Raw genomic sequence first — 22691 nt, 5'->3', positions numbered from 1 at the left:
TGAGCAAACTTCAGACAGGAGGCCTGGGCCACTGACACCAACACAAAGACAATACTCCAGCTATGAAATGATGATCTGAAGGGAATTACTGGTGGATATGTTTGTACAATGTTTGTACATATAACATTTAAATCATTCGTTCAATCATTTTTAGCTTACTTGACTAATGGTAGGTTTTAAAGGTTTTGTAAAAAAAAAATAAGAAAAAAAAAAAAAAAAGCTGGAACGTATTAATTTTTTGTGTGATTTCATACCAACTACTTGGAGGATGTCCAGAAGTTGTTTGGATCTTTGAACCAACTTATTTATTATTCTTTTTTGTTGGAAACACAGGAATAGCAGAATGTAGTTAGTTTTTATTAATTTCTCAGTAGTTTTCTGTATGTATATATTGGATGTTTGTTTTTTCAATGTTTTCAGTTCAACAAGAGAATCAAAAAGGAAGTGGGCACAAAAAACAGAGAAGATTTGAAGAAGGTTGAGGGAGCATGGGAGTTCATTTTTGGTGAAAGCGCCAAGTCTCGTGGGAACAAAATTAGAGCTATTTTTAAAGCAGGAGATCAGTTCTCTAACATGACTGCTGCCTCGTCCTCTCACTTTCATAAATGCGGCCATCCAAGCCCAAATCAAACGTCTCGCTCATATTAGTGACCTACATTTGTGCATCGGAAAGTTTCAAAGTTTGAATCATTTATGTGGTCACTGCTTGAGGACTACATGTGTTTCTGATCTTCAATTTCTGGCTGGCTTCTCCTTTTCTCTTAGGAAAAAACAGAATTTGTGGGAAGAAATGACTTTCCCAGAGGTTAAGGGTCACCTCACCAACCGCTTCCTCTTAGCTCTTTTTTCTTTGCAATATGACTTCTGTAACTATGACAACTTTCCAGAACTTCCTCTTTCTCCCTCACAGTGTGGAGGAAGGTTTTGGAAACGGTTGCCGTTGGCAACAGGTGCAGCACATTTTCTGTTTCTGCCCTCTTCCTCTCTGTCTCTCTCTCACTTTCTTTCATCATAGGAAATTCATCTTTTTCAAGGTCCTCACTGCTTCAGGATGTCAAAATAAGAGCACCGCATTCAGATCTCTGCTGTCAAAATAAGAGTTTAGCCCTTCACCTTTAGTCAGTTACAACAGAAACATCCTGCCCCACTTAGTAAAACACATGAGCATTTCAGCAGCTGTCTTCCTGTCTTCCTCCATCTCTCCTACACATCCTCCTAACCCAGTTTGTTTCTTTTGAAGTAAAAAGGGAGAATGTCTGCTCATGCTTCCTCTAAAGAACACTGTGACACTGATACATCTGAAACATATTTCAAGACACCATAAGGTTTACTCAGAGTAAAGTAAGTATTTTAATTTCTGTTTATGATATTCAAGATTTTTTTTTAAAATGTGAGGAATTAGCTTTTCAATACACTTCAGAGTTCAAAAAAGTTGATCTTGTATGGTCGATGCCAGGAGTGACAAACTCAACCGCACAGAGGACCAAAATCCAACAGGATAAACATTTATTGAACACACTAAAACTACAATTTTTAAACTTTAAAAATGCAACTTTTTATTTATAAATTAAAACAGGCAGGAATATTACTCCAGAATAAATCAACTTAAACCTTAAATAATGTTCAATATTTTACTATAAAGATATATCTTGTCAAAATATAGGAGTTTTGATAGAGTTGATCTGCAGTTTTTTCATGTTTTACATCAATTATATTTGTCTTTAAAGAGGTGACACATGACATGTCACATTTTTAAGTTCAAAAGCCAACACGAATGATGGGGTGTAAGTTTTACCGAGATGGAAAGATAGGTTTCCATCTATCCCTCCATTTTCTAAACCCACTTAATCTTTTTTTTAGCTGCTGAAGCCTGAACTGGACAGCTTGCCAACCTGTCACATATATATATATCATATGTATTATCATAGCTTTCTGCAATGACAATATATGGATGTGATGTGTAAATCATAAATTAGTACTAAAACAAGCTATAAAAAAAAATAAAAATCCTAAAAAGAAATGCAAGAGGCTAGACAGGAACAAGTACTCTAATAAAATTAGTTGTTTAAAGTTAATTGTAAACATATCGTGTTTAGATAAAGCTTTATACAACAAATCACCCAAAACAAAATGTATATATTTGCTGAGAAAACAAAAATGGTTTTATATAGAAAGAGCTATGACTTAAAAGGTGATGTTTTATTGAAAAAAAGGTGTAACTAAATCATTCTGCTGCCATTAGGTCAAAGAGGAAAACACAGGAAATACAGAAAAACCTGTTGTATATTTTTGGCTTGTTCATAGTAATACAAACCAAAATGGCTTTCATAGGTGAAAATAAGGTTGAATAATTTTTTGACCGTCATGTTTGTTTGATTCTTTTCCTGACAACATCTTCATTGTTCATTCATTTTTTTCTGAACAACGAGGAAGTCTTCTCAGCCAGCTGACAGCTGCACTGTTTGAGAGAATGTGTGTTTGCATTCTCAACAGAAACCAGGTGGAGAACCGGCTTATGAGCAAAAACTGATGAAAGCAGAGGGAGTTTCATAAAAGAAGAGTTGGACCATTGATCCATCCAGTCCGAAATGAATGAATAGTATCTCATTTGTGGAAAGATTCAAAGATTTGAGCTTAAAAAGGCTAATTTTGCATTAAAAAAACCAATTTTTACATAATTTGAATTACAATTTCCCACACCACTTTATTAATTGCTGCCAGATCTCCTTTCGCTCTGGTTATCTCATCACACACACACACTCACTAATAAATGATGCTTTTACTCTAACGAAAGTTCTGTCTTATCATGGCAGAGGCATGGCTGTTGTTTTGACTGCAGCTCCCATAGCAGTTCTGACATGGGGAGAGACAGAACATCTGTCATCACTTGAGGCATCCCCACTGCAACACACACCCACAGTTACTCTGGCACCAAACAGCTGTTCTGACCAACGGCAAGAAATCTAGAAAAAAAAAGTGACCAGTAGGAGACAGAACCAGACACAATGTCTCTCACCAGAATATATGACTGCAATCACAGCTAATTTGTACCTACTGTCAAGTCCAATCATTCTAAAGTGGGGCAATGCAATCTTTGAAAATGAGATATGCTATAAATACACAAGCTTTTGCTTTCTAACACTTTTCTATGACTATTTTTTTAAATATTAGAACATAAAAAAGTGTTTTTAAGCAAATAAATAATTCTTGTTCGTTTTTTTTATTTTCTCAATTTTTTAGAGAAAGTAAAAACAATGCAATGACATAAAACTTAACTTCTAAAATGGAACTAAAAAATGTCTGTCATTATTTTTTGCCTGATCTCTTTTTAATTCATTTTTTTTGCCTCTACTTTAATCGATAAACATGAAGTTTTAGCATTTTTTTAGGCTTATTTGTGAGTTAAAGGGTATTTGTGAAGTTCTATTTCCATACAGGCTTTTATTTTGAAAGTCAAATGATTTATGGGAGAAAGTCTTACACTGAAAAGGAATAAACGTTTTTTTCTAAATGTTTTATGAATACAATTATATAAAGATGCAAAGGAAATATGTTGTCCATCATTTATGAAAAAAGTTTTAAGTGAATGTTTCAAAATAAAATTAAAAAAACTGGCCAAAAGTAATGCAAACCGTGACAGTTTTGTATCATTTTATATCGAAAATAAAGGTTTAGACTCATAAATAGATCCTATTTTGTAATATAGATAAACAATACTGACTTACTTGTACATATTTTTTAAATCATGTGGCTTAAAAACATCAGGTGCACCAGAACAGAAAACAGGAAATGGCAAAAGAAACTTCAATTTAAAAGGATGTATCACGAGACACTGCTGGAAAAACATTTTTGAACAAATAAGCAGTTTTTGCAGAGAAAAACAAAAACAAATTTTCTGTTCATATATCAACTAAAAATAAAAGAGTGTTTGTGTGTGGATACCATGACTGATTAAATTATATTTTAATGTGAACTTCCTGATCTGGGATTTTCCCGGAGTTCGAGTACCCAAGTGTGTAGATTGGTGAAAAGCACTTGGAAAAGTTCACCACTTTGGATGTTTTTTTTTTGTTTGTTTATATAAAAAAGGAAACTGTAGAATAAACAGAACAGTGGTGGTGTGATGCCGCTGGTGTTTTGACTCCATTGTTCTGTTTTGTCCCAGATCTGACTGTGTTAATGATGAAGAGGCTAACGTGCTCGTGCGAACGGTGCAGTGGTTGGTTGTTGGACAGCAGAATGGAGCTCCGTTGTCACATCTGCAGGTCTTTGCATTTTCCCTCAAACACAGGTCGGAGGTTATTCCACCACTGGGAGGTCAGAGGTCGGAGTTCACCTCCTTCTCCTCCCACAGCCACTCCCTCTCTCTGATGTCTCACAGCCTAAACTTGAGCCTCAGCATGACTGTAGTTCCTGTTTGAGTGTGTGAGGAAGCTACAAAGTTTTCTTCATATAAGAATAAGAGGAGAGCAGCATATATTCATTTTATATTTTTCAAAAACTAGAAGTATAATCAGCTTGGGAATTTGAATAGGTTGAGTATCTATGAAAATATAGATTTCAGTGTTACAAATATATGTTTGTGGATTTATGTGGGAAAAAATTAACAAACTCTGAAAAAGTGAGTTTCAAATCCAGAATATTTTATCAAAACAAATTGGAAATTTGTCAAGGTTTAAAGGAGAGGCTCTTTTATTCTTGTTCAAATAACACCGTGAATAAGAGAAATTATTATGTTAATGCTTATTTATAGCAATTATTGTAAATGTTGAATTGAGTGGAATGTAAATTCTGTTTTTGTTTTTTCTATTGAAAATTCAATAAAATTCCAACGCAATGAATTGTAGCAAAAAAAAAAAACAATTTCTAGGTTGGCTGTTGGAATTTTTTAGTGCTAAAAAGTACCTCACTTTGCCCATCGAATCCTTTCAGGTGGAGAATGTTCCCCCGTTTACACTTTTAGTCTAATTGTCTATCATTTTTAACGTTTTTAAATAAGTATTCAAGCACATTTTTTTCTAAAAATCTAATAAATGAAAAAATGCTACAAAAAAGTACTTACTTTAGGAGATGATATCCAGCCCCATTCTTTACAAGTGCTCAAATTTCTAAATTAGTATCGCTAACCATTGTTGTTAGGCTAATTTGACTCAATTCTGTAGTTGAATTAGCTGTTTATTACCACAATAGCTAATTCTGCATAACCTGGAACCCCCGTGACTATGTAGAGTTATCTCAAATATGAACTCAGGTCTTCAGATGTCAAATAAGCAAAAAATAAAATTCTATTCACTAAGACATGTTTTTACAATCTAAGATTAGTTTGATTGTGAAAAACTGCTGATGCAATTATTTTTCTTGGAAGACTGAAAATTTTATTTTTTTCTTGAAACAAAGGGTCTTTTTTATATATATACAACAAATTCAACATTATAAAGTCTGAGCAACCAATAAGAGAATTAAAAATATTATATAAAGTAAAAAAAAAATATATAAAAATAACATAATTGTAATTTATTAAAACAACCCAAAATCATAAATAAATAAAAGGAAAAAAATCACTAGATTGAATAAACTAATAAATTATCTAAAAGTTTCATAGCATTTTTATTTTCTAGTCTTTGAAGGAATTGACACAAAAGATTCAAATCATTCCTGAAAAATAAAAGGTTGGAGGGTTATTTAAAAAAAAAAACGTTTGTGAATTAAAAATTTTCCTAAAATAATACAATTGTTAAACAATTCTTTTATTGATACAACCAAATTTAATATTAATATATCTTAATTAAGGAATTTTACTATTTTTTTTAATACATTTGTATAAATCCTTCCAAAAATATTAACCGAGTTAACCGTGTTTTTGAGTTTCTATATCATTTTTTACAAGAGAAGCATAAATTGTCTAGTAAGTAAAATCAACAAGAGGTCTATTCGATCTCTGTTTTTGGAGTATATATTATTACTTTACTGTTTTTTTTTATAATTTTTTAAATATTTCATTAAAATGCTATCATTTAATTTTAGATGCCAAATTTTAATATAAAATAAACATTTAAATGAAGATCTTCTTTTAATTAAAAAAAATAGATTAGAGTATTTCCATAATAGTTTTGAGTAGATTTGTCTTGACATGTTTCCATTGTGTTCATGGTTGATTTACACACTGACAAGTGTTTTCTTGAACTGCTGCAGAAAATCTACCAAGGAAATGCAGGGAGGGATGTGAGTTAAGTGGGGGGTTTCCAGGAAGTAAAGCCCCCTTTCCTGTCACATACATGACAGGGTCAAACCGAATTGATTCTATGTTTATATTTAGATGCTTTACTGAGTAATTCTGTGCCTTTTTGAAGGTTTTGAACTTTAATTTGAGTTGCTACTGTTTGATTATCAGTTGTATTTATTATTTCTACAGAGTCATGGAAAAGACAAAACACTTTCACATTTGATTGCAGGTTTATTTTAGTTAAGGAGCAGCGTTTTCCATGAATAAATAAACTCCTAACATCACACTTAAATCCACGATGTCTTTGTACAATATTGACATTTATGTGATTATCTGAATCAATTTGTTGTGACAAATATGGAAATAAATAAAGCTTTAAAAAAGAACTGAAATATTTCATGTCATTCTGCACATGAGCGTTTAAGTGTTATTCATGCTTTAAATCAAGCAAAGATTGCCATCTGGAGATGAATCACTATTTGCCTCTTAGTGAACCATTTATTTGGGAATGTTTGCACTTTAAAACATTATTCGGATGTCTTTGAGATCATACACTGCTTTGCATATTTGCATTTTTAAAAGAAGAAGGGAAGTTATTCTATTAATTGAGAATACAAATAGAATTGAAACCAAATTGATACCAAACTCAGGTTTGGCTAAAGGATTCTAATATAACATCAGCTCTTTAAGCAAAAAACCTGTCAGTGTGATATTAATTACAGTCCTGTAACAAACTTTTAAAAGAAACACAAAGCAAAGTTTACTGTGTGAAGAAGTCAGCGCTTCCAGGACCTTTTTTGTGATTTGATATAAAAGGGATAAAATCAAGAAAACAATGGAGGACACCACATGAATTCACGCTTGTGTGTGTGCAGCTAGCATTTATGCACGTTGTACCAGCGGGACTATATAAAACAATGCCGTATCATAATAACTGAACCATATATTAATCACTTGCTGTGTCAGCCCTGTATGTGTGCATGCTGTCATTAATCACAGCAACATTGTCCCTCCAGGGGGGGCAGCTGATCCCGGGAGGCGAACCATCTGTTGCTCCACACCTTCTATACATGTTACAGGGAGCAGATATAAACCAGGATTGTTGGTAATCAGATATAATAATCACTTTGCAGATAAATCATAGAAATTTGTCTGAATGTTGAGGCGTTAAAATTGATTTTCAAAGGGTTTACAATGTAAACTGTTAAAATAAATCATAAAATTCCTCATTTTATAGATAAAATAATTCAAAATGAATTATGATATTTAAATTTTCTTTGATTAATGTGTTTTAAAATAAGCTTAGCTAAGGTTAAACTTTATTTTTTATGACTTAACAAACTTTTATTTTGAAAGACAACACAGTCCCTCAGTACAATTCAACGATTCTGATCAAATATGACAAAAAAAAAACTACAAGAAGTGACTAATTGCAAAACATAAAGTAGTTTTCAAGTAAATTTACCATATTTCTACATCTTACTTTGCTTCCCAGCTAATTTAACCGCTGCACTTGGGCCGGACACTGCTGTGAAATAAATTCTTATAAAGCTGTGATCTCAATTTCAGCCCCAAACTGGACCAGAAATCCTTCCAGAAACCTTCGGAGTCACATGAAGTGAACTCGCTTGAATAAATAAAATGATCTCAACACAGAAATAACATCTGTATTGCACAACAATACAGATATTATTTTGAATAAAAGATAATTTGTTCTCTTTTCTGAATCATCTCCATTTACAAGGATGTTACAAAAAACTGCAAACTTTTACTAATTTGACATATGTTTTGCAAAACCCCAAAAGGAAAGTAAGGAGAAGGTTTAAGAAATATACTCAAAAAAGAAAAAGTCATGAAAAAACAGATTTAATTTGATTGAATTTAACTTAATTAAGACTGATTGTAGATTTTGTGCAGATTAACAATTTCCCCAACAGAGGTCGCTCATTCATTTGTCATCGTTTGCTTCATAAACAATACACCTAATGTATGAACATTTTCATTTCTCCAGAATCAATATCTGAAACAAACAGAATCAGAATCCACAATGATTTGGGTGGTAGGATTTTTTTCTTTCATGTTGACCTCTTTTACGTTTTCCTTCTTTAATGAAGTTGTACTGCCATCTTCTGGTAAAAACTATGTATTACAGCCCGAGTCCCTGTGCTTCCCTGTTCCCACCTGCTTTGCTGAAATATATTTATCCCTTCATCCCTTAAGAGAGTGAATTAAGCTGCTTCACTAATGCCAAAGATTTTCTTTTGTACATTTGTACACAAACATCAAAGTCTGCTTTGTTTCTAACAAGGGATGATACAATTCTGGACAGAAAACCAAACCATTGGACCCCATTGCTGAAAATGTGAATCGTTGCATTTGGTGGAAATATTTGAAATTAAGTAGGCTTTGAAAAACACAGTAAACTCTAAATGGATGGGATCATTTTTCATAAGATACACACATGCTTAAAATTTAATTTTATACCAAAATTATTTAAGAAAATGACTTAAGAAAAACTCGTCCTCCCGTTTTTAACACCTTTTGGCTTAAACAATTTAAAGAGGAGTAAACTTTTAACGACATAAACCGTGTTCAAAGTTTCTATCTTCTAAAAAAAATATTCTGGTCTCCCCACTATAGTTTCCAAAACTGACTCAATTACCCACAAGCCCCTTCGAGGATTCCGCCGGAAGAAAACGTCTGACTTCTCTTTGCACTTCCTCTTTCCGTCAACGGAGTTTAGGTAGGCTGGCAAGTTACTAACTCGTACTCCTAAATCTCCTTAAAATCATGCATTTAAGAAGTCATCGGCTTTAAATAAACACACATCCATTAACAGAAAATATTAAGTAATAAACTGTACATACTATTTTAAGGATAGATGGATGTTGTTAGAGGTTTTTTGATGGTTGTCTGTCTTGAGTCTGGTAACATGGCGCGTCAGAAGCGGTGTGACAACAGCTAAAAGGCCGGCAACCGAGGATTATGATGCGCGTTTTTTGTCATTCTCAATTTGTATATAGTAGGAAAACGTGAAATATTTGCTGTAAATACACATTTAAGCTCCAGCAGTGAGTGTTTATTTCACAAGGCCTCATAATTAGGGGTTTACATACATTTGAATTGTGTTTAGCTGCTAAGCTAGCAAGTCAAGAAAAAAAAAACCCTGAAAACTTTATGTATGTTTAACATATCAAAGCCTGTTTAGAGTCCATTTAAAGAGGCAAAAACACCCCGTCAGTTTCAAAGCGCTAAACTTTTCAGATTTTTTTGTTTTTATTTATTCAGTGTAATTATAGAGCTTATTCATGTTGGTCTGCCAATGAATGACTGCAAAGTGAATCTTATTGGTATATTCACATTAAAGTTCTCTTATCTATTTTAGTGCACGATGGGACGTGTGATCAGGGGACAGAGAAAAGGTGCGGGCTCCGTGTTCAAAGCCCACGTCAAGCACAGGAAAGGTCCTGCTAAACTCCGTCATATTGACTTTGCTGAACGCAATGGTTACATCAAGGGGATTGTGAAGGTAAGGAGACACATCTTTGTGAACATAGTCGTTTTTTATTAGCTGGGCGACTGTTGATTCTATGCGATATTCACTCAGGACATCATCCATGACCCTGGCCGTGGCGCCCCCCTGGCCAAAGTGGTTTTCCGTGACCCGTACAGGTTCAAGAAGAGGACAGAGCTCTTCATCGCTGCTGAGGGGATCCATACCGGACAGTTCATTTACTGCGGCAAGAAGGGTAAGAGGCTGAAGACGAGGGCTTGCTGTTGAGCTGCTTGTGTTTATGTATGGTCCAAATTAAATTCATCCATTAAACCAAGAGGTTGACCCCATGTGTTGAAGTATCCTTGGGGAAGAGAACCCCACATTTCTCCTGGTGGTCACAGGTTGGCCCCATGTTTGACAACCGAGTCATTTGTTACTATGTTTTGTTGCATTGAATAATGATTTTGCCAGCTGCTGGTTTTATCCTCTATTGGGGGGGATGCTTATTTGTACTCGCATGAAGAAGAAAGACGAATTTATGCCTACAGGACTTGTTCAAGTTCAAGTTTATGCGTTTACTACAGCCCAACCATGGGCTGTGTAAAGCAACAGCTTTTTTCCCTTTAATTTATAATCTGATTCAAGAAAATGTATTTTGCAAAGCTACTGGATTCTCACCACCACTACTGATTAATTCTTGATGTACAATCACGTGCTGTAAATCCATCCGCTCCTTTCTTCAAGTAGCTGCATCGACCGCTAAATTGAAACCTCCAAAGTTAACAAAAACAAACATATTTGGAACGTTACTTATTGCAGAAAAGAGTCAGTGAGGAAACAGACTTCCAAATGAAATAAAGCTGCATTTAACACACAACAAGAAATCCAAAAAAATTTAAATACGGATTCGTAACGTCAGTTGTTCCCACACACCATAATAATAATGCATAATATTGAGCTCCTGATTGTCTGTTAAAAGGATGCTGCTAATAAAGTTGCTTAAATGGTAGATTTATGTTTATTATACTTAGAAAATACCCGTTTTAGTGACCTTTTTTGTATTCATCCATCACACCTTAAGTCACACTTCAGTCTATTATAAGCCAATTCATGAGAATGTTGTCTGAGAGAAACTGGAGACCACTTATGTACAGGATTTGACCAGGATGCCAGTTTCTCAGAAGAGATCAGACTTTTCACTATTTACTGTGTAAGCTGGAGTAGATACATATCTGTATCAAGTCTGAGATGTGTGGGAGAAGACTTTTGTTTTGAAGTGGGGTAAAGCGACATTGCAAGTCTTGAGCTCTCGATCCAATGATGTTTATTGTTGCGTATCTGAAAAACAGTCATATTAGTCTATTTTAAAGACATGGTTTCTTAAAGTAAAGTAGTGCATGTCTTTACATGGAGGATTAAATAGAAAATAGATTTTTTTTATTAAGTATGTTTAAGGTTTCTTTATATCAGGCTGTGTTACAGAGGAAATTAGGTATTAGTTTGGGGCACATGTGCATTTGTGCTTCCATCTGTTGCATTTAATGTTTAAATTAGGAAATGTAAACGTTAGCACTTCAACTGTTAGCATTTGGCTGCATGCATAATGTAAAAGTAAAGTCTCTTAATATAATTAACATTTTGGTCTTTGCTGCTCTTTTTGTCTGCATTTTAACTTTGTTACATACATGTCACTTTATATTACATGTATGGTAATTTTCTAATTTAGCACTGCAGTTTTATTATTGCAAAGAGGAGATGCCTATTTTTGTATCAAGATCGCATTTTATTCACACTGAAGCTACATTTGGACTGAATTGAATTGAACCAATGAGCTGAAACTGACGTGAATGAAGTTAATGTGAAGGAACCTTTCCTTTGTGTTTGAGGTTGTAGACCAATGATTCGATCTTGTTTTGGCAAATTAATAAAAAGAGGGAGGAACCTTTTTTAAATCTGTGAAGCTCGTCAGGGTTTTCATCTTATTCTTGAAATGACTCTATCTGTCGTCTGTCCCACAGCTCAGCTGAACATCGGCAATGTTCTGCCCGTGGGCACGATGCCTGAGGGAACCATCATCTGCTGTCTGGAGGAGAAGCCCGGTGATCGAGGCAAGCTGGCCCGAGCCTCAGGGAACTACGCCACAGTCATCTCCCACAACCCCGAGACAAAGAAATCAAGAGTTAAGCTCCCCTCAGGCGCTAAGAAGGTCATCGCCTCTGCCAACAGAGCTGTTGTTGGTAAGAAACTGCAGATGCATCACCAGTGAGACCACTGCACAGGAGCCATGTTGTTAAGACGCCTTCATCTCTGCCCCTCTAAGGTGTGGTTGCTGGTGGAGGCCGTATCGATAAGCCCATCCTGAAGGCTGGTCGCGCCTATCACAAGTACAAGGCCAAGAGGAACTGCTGGCCACGTGTCCGTGGTGTGGCTATGAATGTAAGTCCACAGCTCAAGACCTGAAAATTCAGAAAATTCAACCTTTAATGTAATAGAAAAGTGGCAGAAAACTATCTAATCTTTGTAGTTGATTTAATATTAGTAGGGATTTGTAACTTTAAAAATTACTTTTTTTTTTTCTCTAAAAAAATTGTCAAAAAGCTCTTCTTGCCTCTGACGCTGAACCTGTTTTTCCCCTCAGCCTGTTGAGCATCCATTCGGTGGTGGTAACCATCAGCACATCGGCAAACCCTCAACTATCAGGAGGGATGCACCTGCTGGTCGCAAGGTCGGTCTTATTGCTGCCCGCCGTACAGGCAGACTGCGTGGAACAAAGACCGTCCAGGAGAAGGAGAACTAAATCTAACTGCCTTGTTAATAAAAATCTGTTCCAAAACAACAAATGGGTTTTCCGTCTGCTTCAATAACATCAACCTGACAGAATACATTAATACACATTCAATTTGTTATAGGCTTGACTTTGACAACATTGTTATCTTTAATTTTAGCTGAAGAGTTTGGAAGTCTTTTTAAGCCATAATTCAAAGTATTATGCATTATTCAATTTACAATTCAATGTGCAAATTCATGCAATTTAAAAATTTCTTTTTCAACTGGCAAATTAATATTAAATTCGGGTTTGCAAAATGATTCATTTTGCAATTTACAATTCAATATGAAAATGTACAATTCACTATCACAATTCTAATTAAATATTGAATGAAAGCAAAACAAATTGCAATGTAAATTGTCATGGGTTTTTTTATGTAATAATTCAAATGACAATGCATTTTTCAATTGACAATTCAGTCTTAAAATTAGGCTTTTAACATGAAAATACATTTTGCAATTTACAATTCAATATCAAAATTTACAATTCAATATAATGTTAAAAGCAAAAAATTGAATGAAAAAGTGAATTACATTGTATATTGTCATGGGGTTTTTGATGTCATTCAAATGACATTGCATTTTGTAATTTACAATTCAATATTCAAAAATGAGATTTCAATAAATGGTTTGCTTTAAATTCATTTTAAAGTAACTTAAAATCCATTGCATAGTAAAATCCCATTCTCTGTCAAAACAAATCAACTTGCAAAACAGCGGAAAAAGGAAGAAAATACAGTTCGGCAGGACACTTAAAATACATATTGTACATTTTTCTGTTGGTATTGGTAAGGCTACCTTTTATTATTTATGTAAAATTGCGTTAAACGGCGTAAAGTTCTTCAGTGTCCCGATCTAAATCTATTAACCGGAAGTTGCATATCCCACTGGCCCGTCGTCATTTTGTGTGACATCACTGTGACAAGTCTATTTATCCACTAAGCTAGTGATGATCAGCAAAAATATTTTCATTTTAGATGCAGAATACCACATATTTCCACTTGTGTCCTGTTTTCAATAAATTCCAGCTCAAATAGGTGTTTTTTTAATTTTCGTGGGAGGAGCACAAGCACACGGCTTCCTCTGGGATGACGTCATGGAGCGTACTGCAGCCAAACACAGCGGCAGGCGGAGCTTCAGGAATCAAGTCGTTTTACTTCCGGGTAGGAAAAAACTTACATTAGAAAGAAAATTATAGACAAGGTTGCTTAGAGAAAAAGCTATAAGATCATCTCAAAGCAGCTTGATGTTACCAATCTAAAGAGGACATTATTAGCCCTGACCTCAATTCTATTGGGCATCTTTGAAATAGCCGGAAACATTCTGTCTGGAAAAGGTATCCCTCAAACCTGGAAGAATTGAAGCAGTTTTCTCATGAGGGGTAGGCCAAAATACCTGTCAACAGGTGCAAAAGTCTCATTGACTGTTACAGGAACCATTTGATTGCAATGATTGCTTAAAAACATTGTGCAACAAAATATTAAGTTAGAGGTACCTTAATTTTTGTCTAGGCCTGTTTTATGCTTTTATTTTTTAGCCTTGTTGCAAGGTCCATCATTTACTGCAGGAGCAGCTTTTATGATGGCAGCTTTCTGTTGCTCTCTAGCCCCTTTTAGTGGTACTGCAGCCTCTCTTAATTGGTTACTCTAGATTGTGTGTAGGGGTGTGTGATTGTGGCACTCCGACAGACTGGCCACCTGTCCTGGGTGCATCCTGCCTTTGCCCGTTAGAATGGCTGGGTTAGACCCTGACAGTCCCGTGACCCTGAGAGGGACAAAATGGACTTAGAAAATGGATGGATGGAAGTCCAATTCAAATCTAATGGAGTTAAATTCAACACTTAAAAAGTGTCTATAGGTCTACTCTAGATTGAGTTGAAACAACAGAACACTCGCGTTTACGCGTCACTACACAACATATGAGTACTAGGAGTAATGTGGGGTTCTGTAAGGAACTTTCAACATATTGGCCTATAAGGCTCAGATTCACTGTTAAATGTGTCACAATTAAATGTTTTAAACCCACTTTCAAGATTTCTCCTTATTGAACTTTAGTTTAGTATTGCCACGAGTCCGCGTCATTTAAAAGAAAAAGATTTAAACCTGTATACTGCCTTTTTATTTAACGCAACCTCCCAAGTTAAAATATTTAAACATAACTGGTGCTAAATTAGGACTTTACAGAGAGTTCTCTGCAGAAAACACTTAAAAATTATAAGAGAGGAAACAATTTAACATTACTTTCTGACAAAAAAAAATGAATATTACATTTATTATTGATCAAATATATTGATATCAACATATTATTATGAATGATTTTCAAAACAAATATACATTTTTTATTATACCGATATTTTATATTGGGCCATTTCATAGTTTCATAAAAGTACAATGTCAAAAAACAATAAAATTCAGAACAGGACGATGCAGTTTGTAACCCAAACACACGAGAGGGTGAAGAAGAAAGAAAACTCCTCTGATGGCTCTTGAGTTAGAGATGATTTATAGAGAAGAGTGAAGTGATTTGCTGCAGTGATAACATGACTGAGGTGTAATGATGACTTTCTTTTTTGTTTCAGATTTAGATTTAGTTGGCATGAGAGTTACCCTTCCATGTGAATGAAACCAGACCAGAGTTCAAGGGGCTTTACTATCATTATGATAGTAAAAGTCTTTTAATGCTTTCAGTTCTCCAATTAGCATCTTGATTTCGTTCTCCAGCTCGACCACTCTCTTCTCCAAACATCTCATGTACTCCTTCTTCCTCCTTCGATGTTCTCGTGCCGCCTCTCTGCAGAGAGGACAAGACGGTTTATATAGATACGTTTGGGAGCAACATGCAGGACGGATGTTATTTTCTTTTCTCCAAACCCTCATAGAACTGCTTCTAAAAGACTTATCATTTCCTACCTGTTTTTCATGCGGTAGACCTCTCGTCTGGAGACTTCTGTGGCATCTTGGGCAGGGAGGGCAGAGGGGGAGGCCTTGATGACTCCGGGGGCGATACAGATTTGGCGGGGTTTGGTGTCACTGGACTCAGCTGAAGGACAGAGTCAGCAAAGAGTCAAAACTCCACAGAGTTATGACTTCTTTTTGAGAGATTAGATCATTTTCATTGACCTGACAAGATCAAAGAGCTTTGACTATAATACAAATATTTTTTGACTCATATCTGTCGGCTCTTTATAGTGTTCTTTCACTATATTGTGGTTCAACTTTCATGGTCTCGTTGCTTTACACATTTGTTTCAATGCAATTTCAGATACTCTTTGTTTTCCTGATTGGTTGTAGACCTCGTCAATCACTCTCCTCCCTGACTTTTCCAGCTAGTTTGGTTAGCTTCAGTCTTTGGTTTTTGGTTTTAAAAACCAAAGAAAAACATGAAACTTAAGAACATTCTAGCCCATTTGAACTGAGTCACACAAAGTCAGTGCTAGTGTTGAAGCACAAACGGCGGCTTCACACGGGTTTGAATACAGCATACAGCATGTGGTTCAGTCCACTTCAGGTCATGGTTCACTTTTTCGTGCAGTGTAAAAGCAATCCAGATAAAAAGTAGTTTCCCTCCAAGTTAAACTGAAGCAGCTGAACTATCCTGGCGGGATGATGATGACCCCATCTCACCTTGAACCACGACCAGTATCTGCTGGCCGTCACTGGTCTGGGCGTACCGCAGGATGGTGGCTCCAGGCGGGGCGGCGGCAGCTGTGGTTTGTGCGACAGAAGACAAATGAGAAAGAAGTTGAAGGGACTTTTTTCTGCCATGGCTTTGACAGCAGACACAAATCTAAATGATCAAATGCAGTTAATCTTCTAAAATAGTTTACATTTTAACCCTGAACTGTAGCAGCTCTAATCTTTGTACATGTGCTGAGTAATAAGAAAGTCATTACTGTACTTCCTGGTTCCCATTTGAATTAAAAACAAGTTGTGGTTTGTAGTATATGATAGGTGTGTTTGGGTGTGCTGTCCTGCCTTTCACTTACTGTACTGCCTGCTGCTGGTGTGGTAGATGGGTGTAGGAGCAGTAACTGTGGTTCTTGCAGGTGTAGCTGCTACAGCAGAGCAGTCCTCCTCCGCCTTTTCCTCCTTAATGTGGAGGACAGCTGCTCCACTGGATAAAAGGTTGTTTATGATTTTCCTGTTAGGAGCAGCAGTGTCTGCTGCCTGCTGTGTCTCTTCTTCTGATTCCATCTTCATTGGCTACACAAGTGGTGGACACTCAAACTACAATGAAAACATCACTTAATTAAGATAGTTCTCCAAGTTCCACAAATGATCTTTTAGTCCAAAATTATCCATTTGCACCAGTCAATAATTCAATAAATAAATGGTAAAAAAAAATCAACTAAATGCAAACATTTGTAATTGTGAAACAATTCTAAATGTTACAAACATATCACTAAAAATTGATGTATAGGACAGTTGAATACCATATTGTTCAGAGAATAGGTTGTTTTTTTGCATAATTTGACCAGGGGTGCAACTTACACTCAGGTGTGACTTATATATGATTATATTTTTTAATTAATAGGTTATTGTGTATGTATTTTTCACTAACAACCACTAGGGCACTGTATGTGAGTGTATCAGTATTTATTACTAACAGCAAAGCAAAATAAGAAGCGAATGTCTTGCACCGGGTTTGGTGAAATTGTTCCAAGACAAAGAATGCAATGCATTTAGTTAAGTGATATAAAGAGTTTAGTTTAGCATGTTATTTATACTATGGTTATCCAAATAATTGTTCATATGTTGTGCTAATATACAAACTCCTGTGTTTCATAAAGCTAAATAAGTATCAATACTGTGTTAGTGATATATTCAGTCTTTTATTCTGATCAAATCGGGTATTATGATTTGCCTTTCAAAATGAAAAGTTCATTCTCATTCCTGTATTTTGTTAAACACATTTTCCTTAAAGTTCAATATGAGTTGGTCCCGAACAGCCGCACCCTCCCCTCCCTCCACCCTGCTACAAACACACCGCGGCGCCATGATTTCTTTCTTCGTCGGAGACGGAGAACGCCGGAAAATACCGAAAAGACACGGAAAACCACGACACTAAGCACGAGACTTTAAAAGGCTTCTTTTTGGTTTTTGTATTTCTGTAAAAGCATTATCTCAGTTTTTTGTCAAATTAATTTTATATGACGCCACATACAATATTTAAAATTTAAAATGCAAGTAAACCGTACATATTTGAGACATTTTGAAATAAAGTGAAAATCCATACAGAAATAAAACATTCTCCAGATAAAATCTAAAAAAAAGAGTTTACAGACTCACCTGTTTCACTCTCTAACTTTTCTAATGTTTAGATCTGTTTTCTTTCAATCGTGGCTGCATAATCCTAAAATCAGTTGGTCTATATTTTTATTTAATTTTTTTTAAACAATCTGTCGTTCCAAAACTGAGATCACAAAATGGTTTTATTTTTTTATTCATGGACAAAACTGGGGGTGAAATCAAACCTATACCCTTGAGGATCCTTCCGTTTTTTTTTTTTTTTGGTCTTGTTCAGGGTCACAGGGATGCCGACATATACCCAGCTACTGTTGGTCCAGGGGTCTGCAACCTTTAACAGTAAAAAAGCCATTTGGGGTCATTTTCTACATATCAAAACCTAGAAGGAGCTGCATAGTCTTACTTTAGCCTTTAAGAAATTTGGATTTGCATTCATGACCTCCTTTCTTAAATAATTTATATGAATTATATCTATTTTTGACACGAACAAAATCAAAAATATAAAAAGAACCTAGCATCTCTCAAAATTAGATTTTTCTTTTTAACTTATTTTCAGAACAAAAGTGCTCTGTACCAAACAGGATCATGTCAGTGCAGCTTTGGATAACCAGTGTTGTGCAGTATAAGATAATATGTGCTTTTAACTCAAAATATCAAACTTTTTACCAAAGGTCTGCTTTGCATTCAAAACCTGTGCATTCTGGAGGTATCCTTGAGCAAACAAGACACCTTCAGGTCAACAGGGATACTACATCTGCACTTCAGCCATCAATTTATAAATTTAACTAATCGAAATTAAATACATGCTAAATAAGTAATCCTTACTTAAAAAAAAGTTGTTTTTTTCTTTTATTTATTTATGTTTTTGTTTTTTTCCCCCCTCTTTGTCCTCAGCAGTCTTACACTGCTGGGTTTTGTTCTTTTAGTTTGGGGTTGGTCAGACCTTGGCAGTCTTAGTTTGCAGGCTTTGTTTATTTCTTATCATTCGGTACTTTTGGTTAGGCAGCCATTAGCAGGGAGCTGCTGACTCCAACAGTCAACATGGCTGGGTCAGCAGTCTCCCTGACTTATTGGCCAAGCCACCATGGAGGGATGCAGACCCCTGGTCTAAGACCTACCTAAGGGGAAATTTAGAGTAACCAATTCATTTACCTGACTGTGCATAAAACCCACACATGCACAGGTAAAGCATGCAAACTCACCACAGAACAGTCCCAGCCAGATTGAAGTATCTAATAGCATGTCAATACATGCAAATAACATTAGTCTGAAAAACTGTCAATTATTTTATTTTTACTAGAAACAACAAATTTTGATTGACTCTTAAAAATACAACAACGAAAAAAAAAATTTCAAAATAGTAGAATAAATTAAATTAACTTGTCCCGCCTGTTCATTTTATTTTCCTTCTGTGATCTACAACCAAAACTGTTTAATTTCAACAATCAGGTAATCTTTAAACAAAATAATTTAAGTATATTTTTTCTGCCCATCCAAAACAAAAAATAGGGTATTGAAGTCACCTTATTCTTTCACATACAGTTAAGATCTTGTGACTGGTAAAGTCTGGTTAAAATATCAGATTTACTTGAATCACTGACAATCTATAATAAATATTGTTTCAAGTCATATTTTCTTTAAATTTTTTAAAGTGTGTGGGAAATCAATCAGCCTTGCACCTTCTATGTGCAACAAAACAGGTCAGTTGTCTTTTTGCTGAACAAATAGTTTTGAATTAGCTCTAAACACAAACATCATCTGAGACAAAGCAGACTCATAAAAGTGCTAAACATACACATCCAACTCTCACTCAAGAATCACCTCCAGATCAAGTAGAGCTGCACCAAAGTGGAACCTTATGAATCAGGCCATGAAATCCTTAACAGAAGGGAAAGTGGATGAGATTACCAGGTAAAATCCAGTCAGAAATCTTGAGGTGTAATTGTACAATATATTCGACACTTTGGCAACACATGTCACTACTTAAATGTGGAGTCCCTCAGGGCTTGATTCCTGGACCTCGGTTGTTCTAATACATGCACTAGATTTTGTATACCAATAATGCTCAATTTCCCAATTATGTAAGAAACACTAACCGGCACCAAAGCATCGCAGTTCTTTGTGCTTCACCTTCATCTCCAGCAGGATGGACCTCTGTGAGTCTTCCTCGTGTTCTTCCAAAACAAGACTTTGAGAAGACTCCTTCAGAATATGGCTGCTAGAGCTGGAACCAGAACTCTAATCTCTCCTGCTCCCTTATATGCTGGTAATTAGTTTAAATTAGAATCGTTTTAAAATGAAAATTGCTAGTTTACGCATTAATCAACCAATAAAGAGCTGAGATCAGCATGAAGCACTCAAGTGTTCAACAGCAACAATCAGTGAGGCAAAATGTAACTTCTTTGCTGCACAAAAGAGGACCTGCGATGGACTGGGGACCTGTAGTGGGTTTACCTTGAATTTAACAGACAATAGCTTGTATAGGCTCCAGCAACCATGTGAGGCCAAAGGGGTTGAAGCAGGATCAGAAAAGGGCGGGATTTATGTTATTTAGCAGTAACCTTAGGTTATTAAAAAAAAAAAAAAAAAGTCCCTTTTTCTGTTACTTTTGCTTAAAATGACTACACTTTTGTTTCATTAAATTTAACTTCATTTTGCATCTTAAGCTGCTTCCTATCGATTCATTTTTAAGATCATTTATTTAGGAGCAACAAAAGTCCAACTTTAAGGAACAGAATTGAAACAAATAAACAAAGATGAAACCCAGAAAATGATTAACATTGAAATGAGACAGACACAAGATTCCATGTTCTTTATTTGCTAAGGGCGCAATGCTTTTTTTGTTATATTTCTGTGCACAAAAAAACCTCACAAAGTGAAAGTCCACATCGCGACTGTAGCTCCAGAATTCAACGTCACACCATGGCCAAAACAAAAGTCGGCAAAAAACAGGGCGCAGAACTCTGTACAGTCAATATTTTCTTTAAAAATAACACAAGGACAAAAAATGTTCCTCTTAAATCAAATTCTATTTTTTTAGTGAAATACAACAAAATAAATTCTATAAAATAAGAGCAAAATATTTAAATACGATGGGCAGAATATTTTCATTTGCAGGAGTATTTGGTATGTTTTAGACAAAAGAAAAAAAAAAGAAAAAAATGTTCAAAAAGAAAAAGAAAAAAAATATACGCATTCAAGTTACCAATTAAATACAGTATTTACCGAGGTTTACCTTTTACTCCTACAGAATTACAAGTTAGCTCAAGTTGCAAAGTAACTAACCAGCCGCTATTCTTCCGGAAAAAACCCTGCTGTGGAGCTTCTCTGTGTGGAGTGGGATGGGGTGGGGGGTCCCAAACTGCAGCCAACCTGCCCGACGACGCGTCACAGAGGAAGCTGATGGTGGGGGGGGGACAAGTCTGTCTACAGCGAAGACTCTACGGAAGAGACAGAAGCAAACCACACAGTCTATAATACACCAGATAGCCCAGTGCAATCCTGTTGCATATGTGTTCAGTTTTCTGAATTCCTATAGATAAGCCGTTTACCCGCCAAAATAAAACTGCCAAATGTGGAGTTGGAGGATTATAAATGTGCAATTGAAAAGCCACTTATACATTGGTTCAAAAGATCGCCCTTATTGTATATAGGGTACATGAGTAGAAAAGAAAAAAACAAAAACAGAAAATAACCCTCTGGAGATGGGGATTAAGAACAGCTTCCGGTTGTTATGACGACAAGTCTTCCCTTGGGCTACACTATTCTGGTGAGAAGCCATGCTAAATGTTACAGCACATTAACTAGAGCTTCAAAAAGGATTGAATGAATCATCAGAACGAAAGAAAAAGAAAGAAAAAAGAAAGAAAGGCAATGAGTTTCAGAACAATGTTGCATCACTGCTTTTTCACATCAACCGAACACCATTTAAAGTCCAACCCAACCATTCCGTTTTTTTTTCTTTTTGCTGTTTTTTTTTCACACTAAAACCAACCACAGCTTGTGAGTCGATTTGGCATGGGGTCGTAAGGTTGCCAAGGAGCTTAAGGATAATAATGTAATTATGATAATCACAACAAGTCCTTCTACAGCTGGATGAGCAGAGACCGTCCGATGGTGGAATAAACTTTACTGCCGAACATGGGTGATAAAACAAAGAGGAACTGCCGTCTCCTTACAGCTTTTCGGGGATTTTTTCTTATTAATAATATCCGTTTTGTTTTTCATAACATCTGCAACGTCTCCCAACAGCAAACCACAGAGTTATGCTACTGGGGGGAGCTGAACAGTCAAAACATTAACATACTATGTACATCTTTTTGTCGTGTAGACAAGCGCATCGCCATCGTCAGCTCTGGGTATGTTTGTTTAATTACAACTCTTGTCCAGTCTCTCGCCTCTGCAGCCGACGGGCTCCCTGTCACACCGCCAGGCAAGCTCCAGGCCAGGGAAGAGTGCCCCCACAGGCTGTCTGACTGGGAGAGGATGTTGCTAGGAGGTGTGGGGTGGGAGGCCTGGCTTTGCCCTGCCCTGGGGCCAGAGAGAGACACAGAGAAAGAGACGCCCGACGAGGAGCTCTGTTGATCGAAGGATGAGAGGAAAGAGAGCCGGACGATGGAGGCTTGAGGCACGTCAGAGAGGTGGGGGAGGGAGGGTTACTCCTTCGGGGGGGCAGGTGCTGGGGTGGAGGCGGGGACGGGGGCCACTTCCTCGGTGCCCTCCCAGTGCTCTTGTGGTCGCGGGCCTGAACCAGGGGTGGTGCTGGGGCCTGAGGCGGGGGTCTGGGCCGGGCCGGGAGTCGGAGCAGAGGCTGGGCCGGGGCGCTGGGGGTTGTTCATGTGCTGAGCAGCAGGCCCAGTGTAAGGCTGCCCATGGGGGTGGTTGTTCTGTCAGAAACACA

At 36.3% G+C, this 22691-nt stretch overlaps 3 protein-coding genes across 11 annotated transcripts in view; 1 reads left to right on the top strand and 2 right to left on the bottom strand.

Annotated features, from left to right (window-relative positions):
- The first annotated feature begins 8898 nt into the window (after positions 1-8898).
- On the top strand, positions 8899-12559 carry rpl8 (ribosomal protein L8). 3 transcript variants are annotated; one of them, XM_024285910.2, is made up of 6 exons: positions 8899-8966; positions 9609-9752; positions 9831-9972; positions 11738-11956; positions 12040-12155; positions 12358-12559. In XM_024285910.2, exons 2-6 carry the CDS (start codon positions 9615-9617, stop codon positions 12514-12516), a joined length of 774 nt encoding a protein of 257 aa, XP_024141678.1. In that variant the 5' UTR covers positions 8899-8966; positions 9609-9614; the 3' UTR covers positions 12517-12559. The 3 variants fall into 3 exon arrangements, with proteins under 3 accessions (XP_024141678.1, XP_024141679.1, XP_024141680.1); XM_024285911.2 differs by lacking the exon at positions 8899-8966 and adding an exon at positions 9050-9072; XM_024285912.2 differs by lacking the exon at positions 8899-8966 and adding an exon at positions 9272-9294.
- A 2621-nt stretch (positions 12560-15180) lies between these two features.
- Positions 15181-17938, bottom strand: LOC112154837 (cyclic AMP-responsive element-binding protein 1). The gene is made up of 5 exons (XM_024286031.2): positions 17834-17938; positions 16531-16771; positions 16169-16249; positions 15455-15584; positions 15181-15335 (listed from the first exon to the last, which is right to left on the bottom strand). Exons 2-5 carry the CDS (start codon positions 16742-16744, stop codon positions 15182-15184), a joined length of 579 nt encoding a protein of 192 aa, XP_024141799.1. The 5' UTR covers positions 16745-16771; positions 17834-17938; the 3' UTR covers position 15181.
- A 2650-nt stretch (positions 17939-20588) lies between these two features.
- The window catches only part of usp9 (ubiquitin specific peptidase 9), a 34906-nt gene continuing 32803 nt past the window's right edge, over positions 20589-22691 (bottom strand). For all 7 annotated transcript variants that reach the window (XM_024285932.2, XM_024285935.2, XM_024285928.2 and 4 more), the window contains one exon: positions 20589-22677. In XM_024285932.2, coding sequence (XP_024141700.1) covers positions 22447-22677 — 231 coding nt within the window. In that variant the 3' untranslated portion in view covers positions 20589-22446. The remainder of the gene's footprint in view (positions 22678-22691) is intronic.

Source organism: Oryzias melastigma, linkage group LG21, assembly GCF_002922805.2.
Source record: "Oryzias melastigma strain HK-1 linkage group LG21, ASM292280v2, whole genome shotgun sequence".
Classification (NCBI taxonomy): Eukaryota; Metazoa; Chordata; class Actinopteri; order Beloniformes; family Adrianichthyidae; genus Oryzias; species Oryzias melastigma.
The sequence above is the reverse complement of the archived record's forward strand: the minus strand, read 5'-3'. Positions and strand labels throughout refer to the sequence as shown.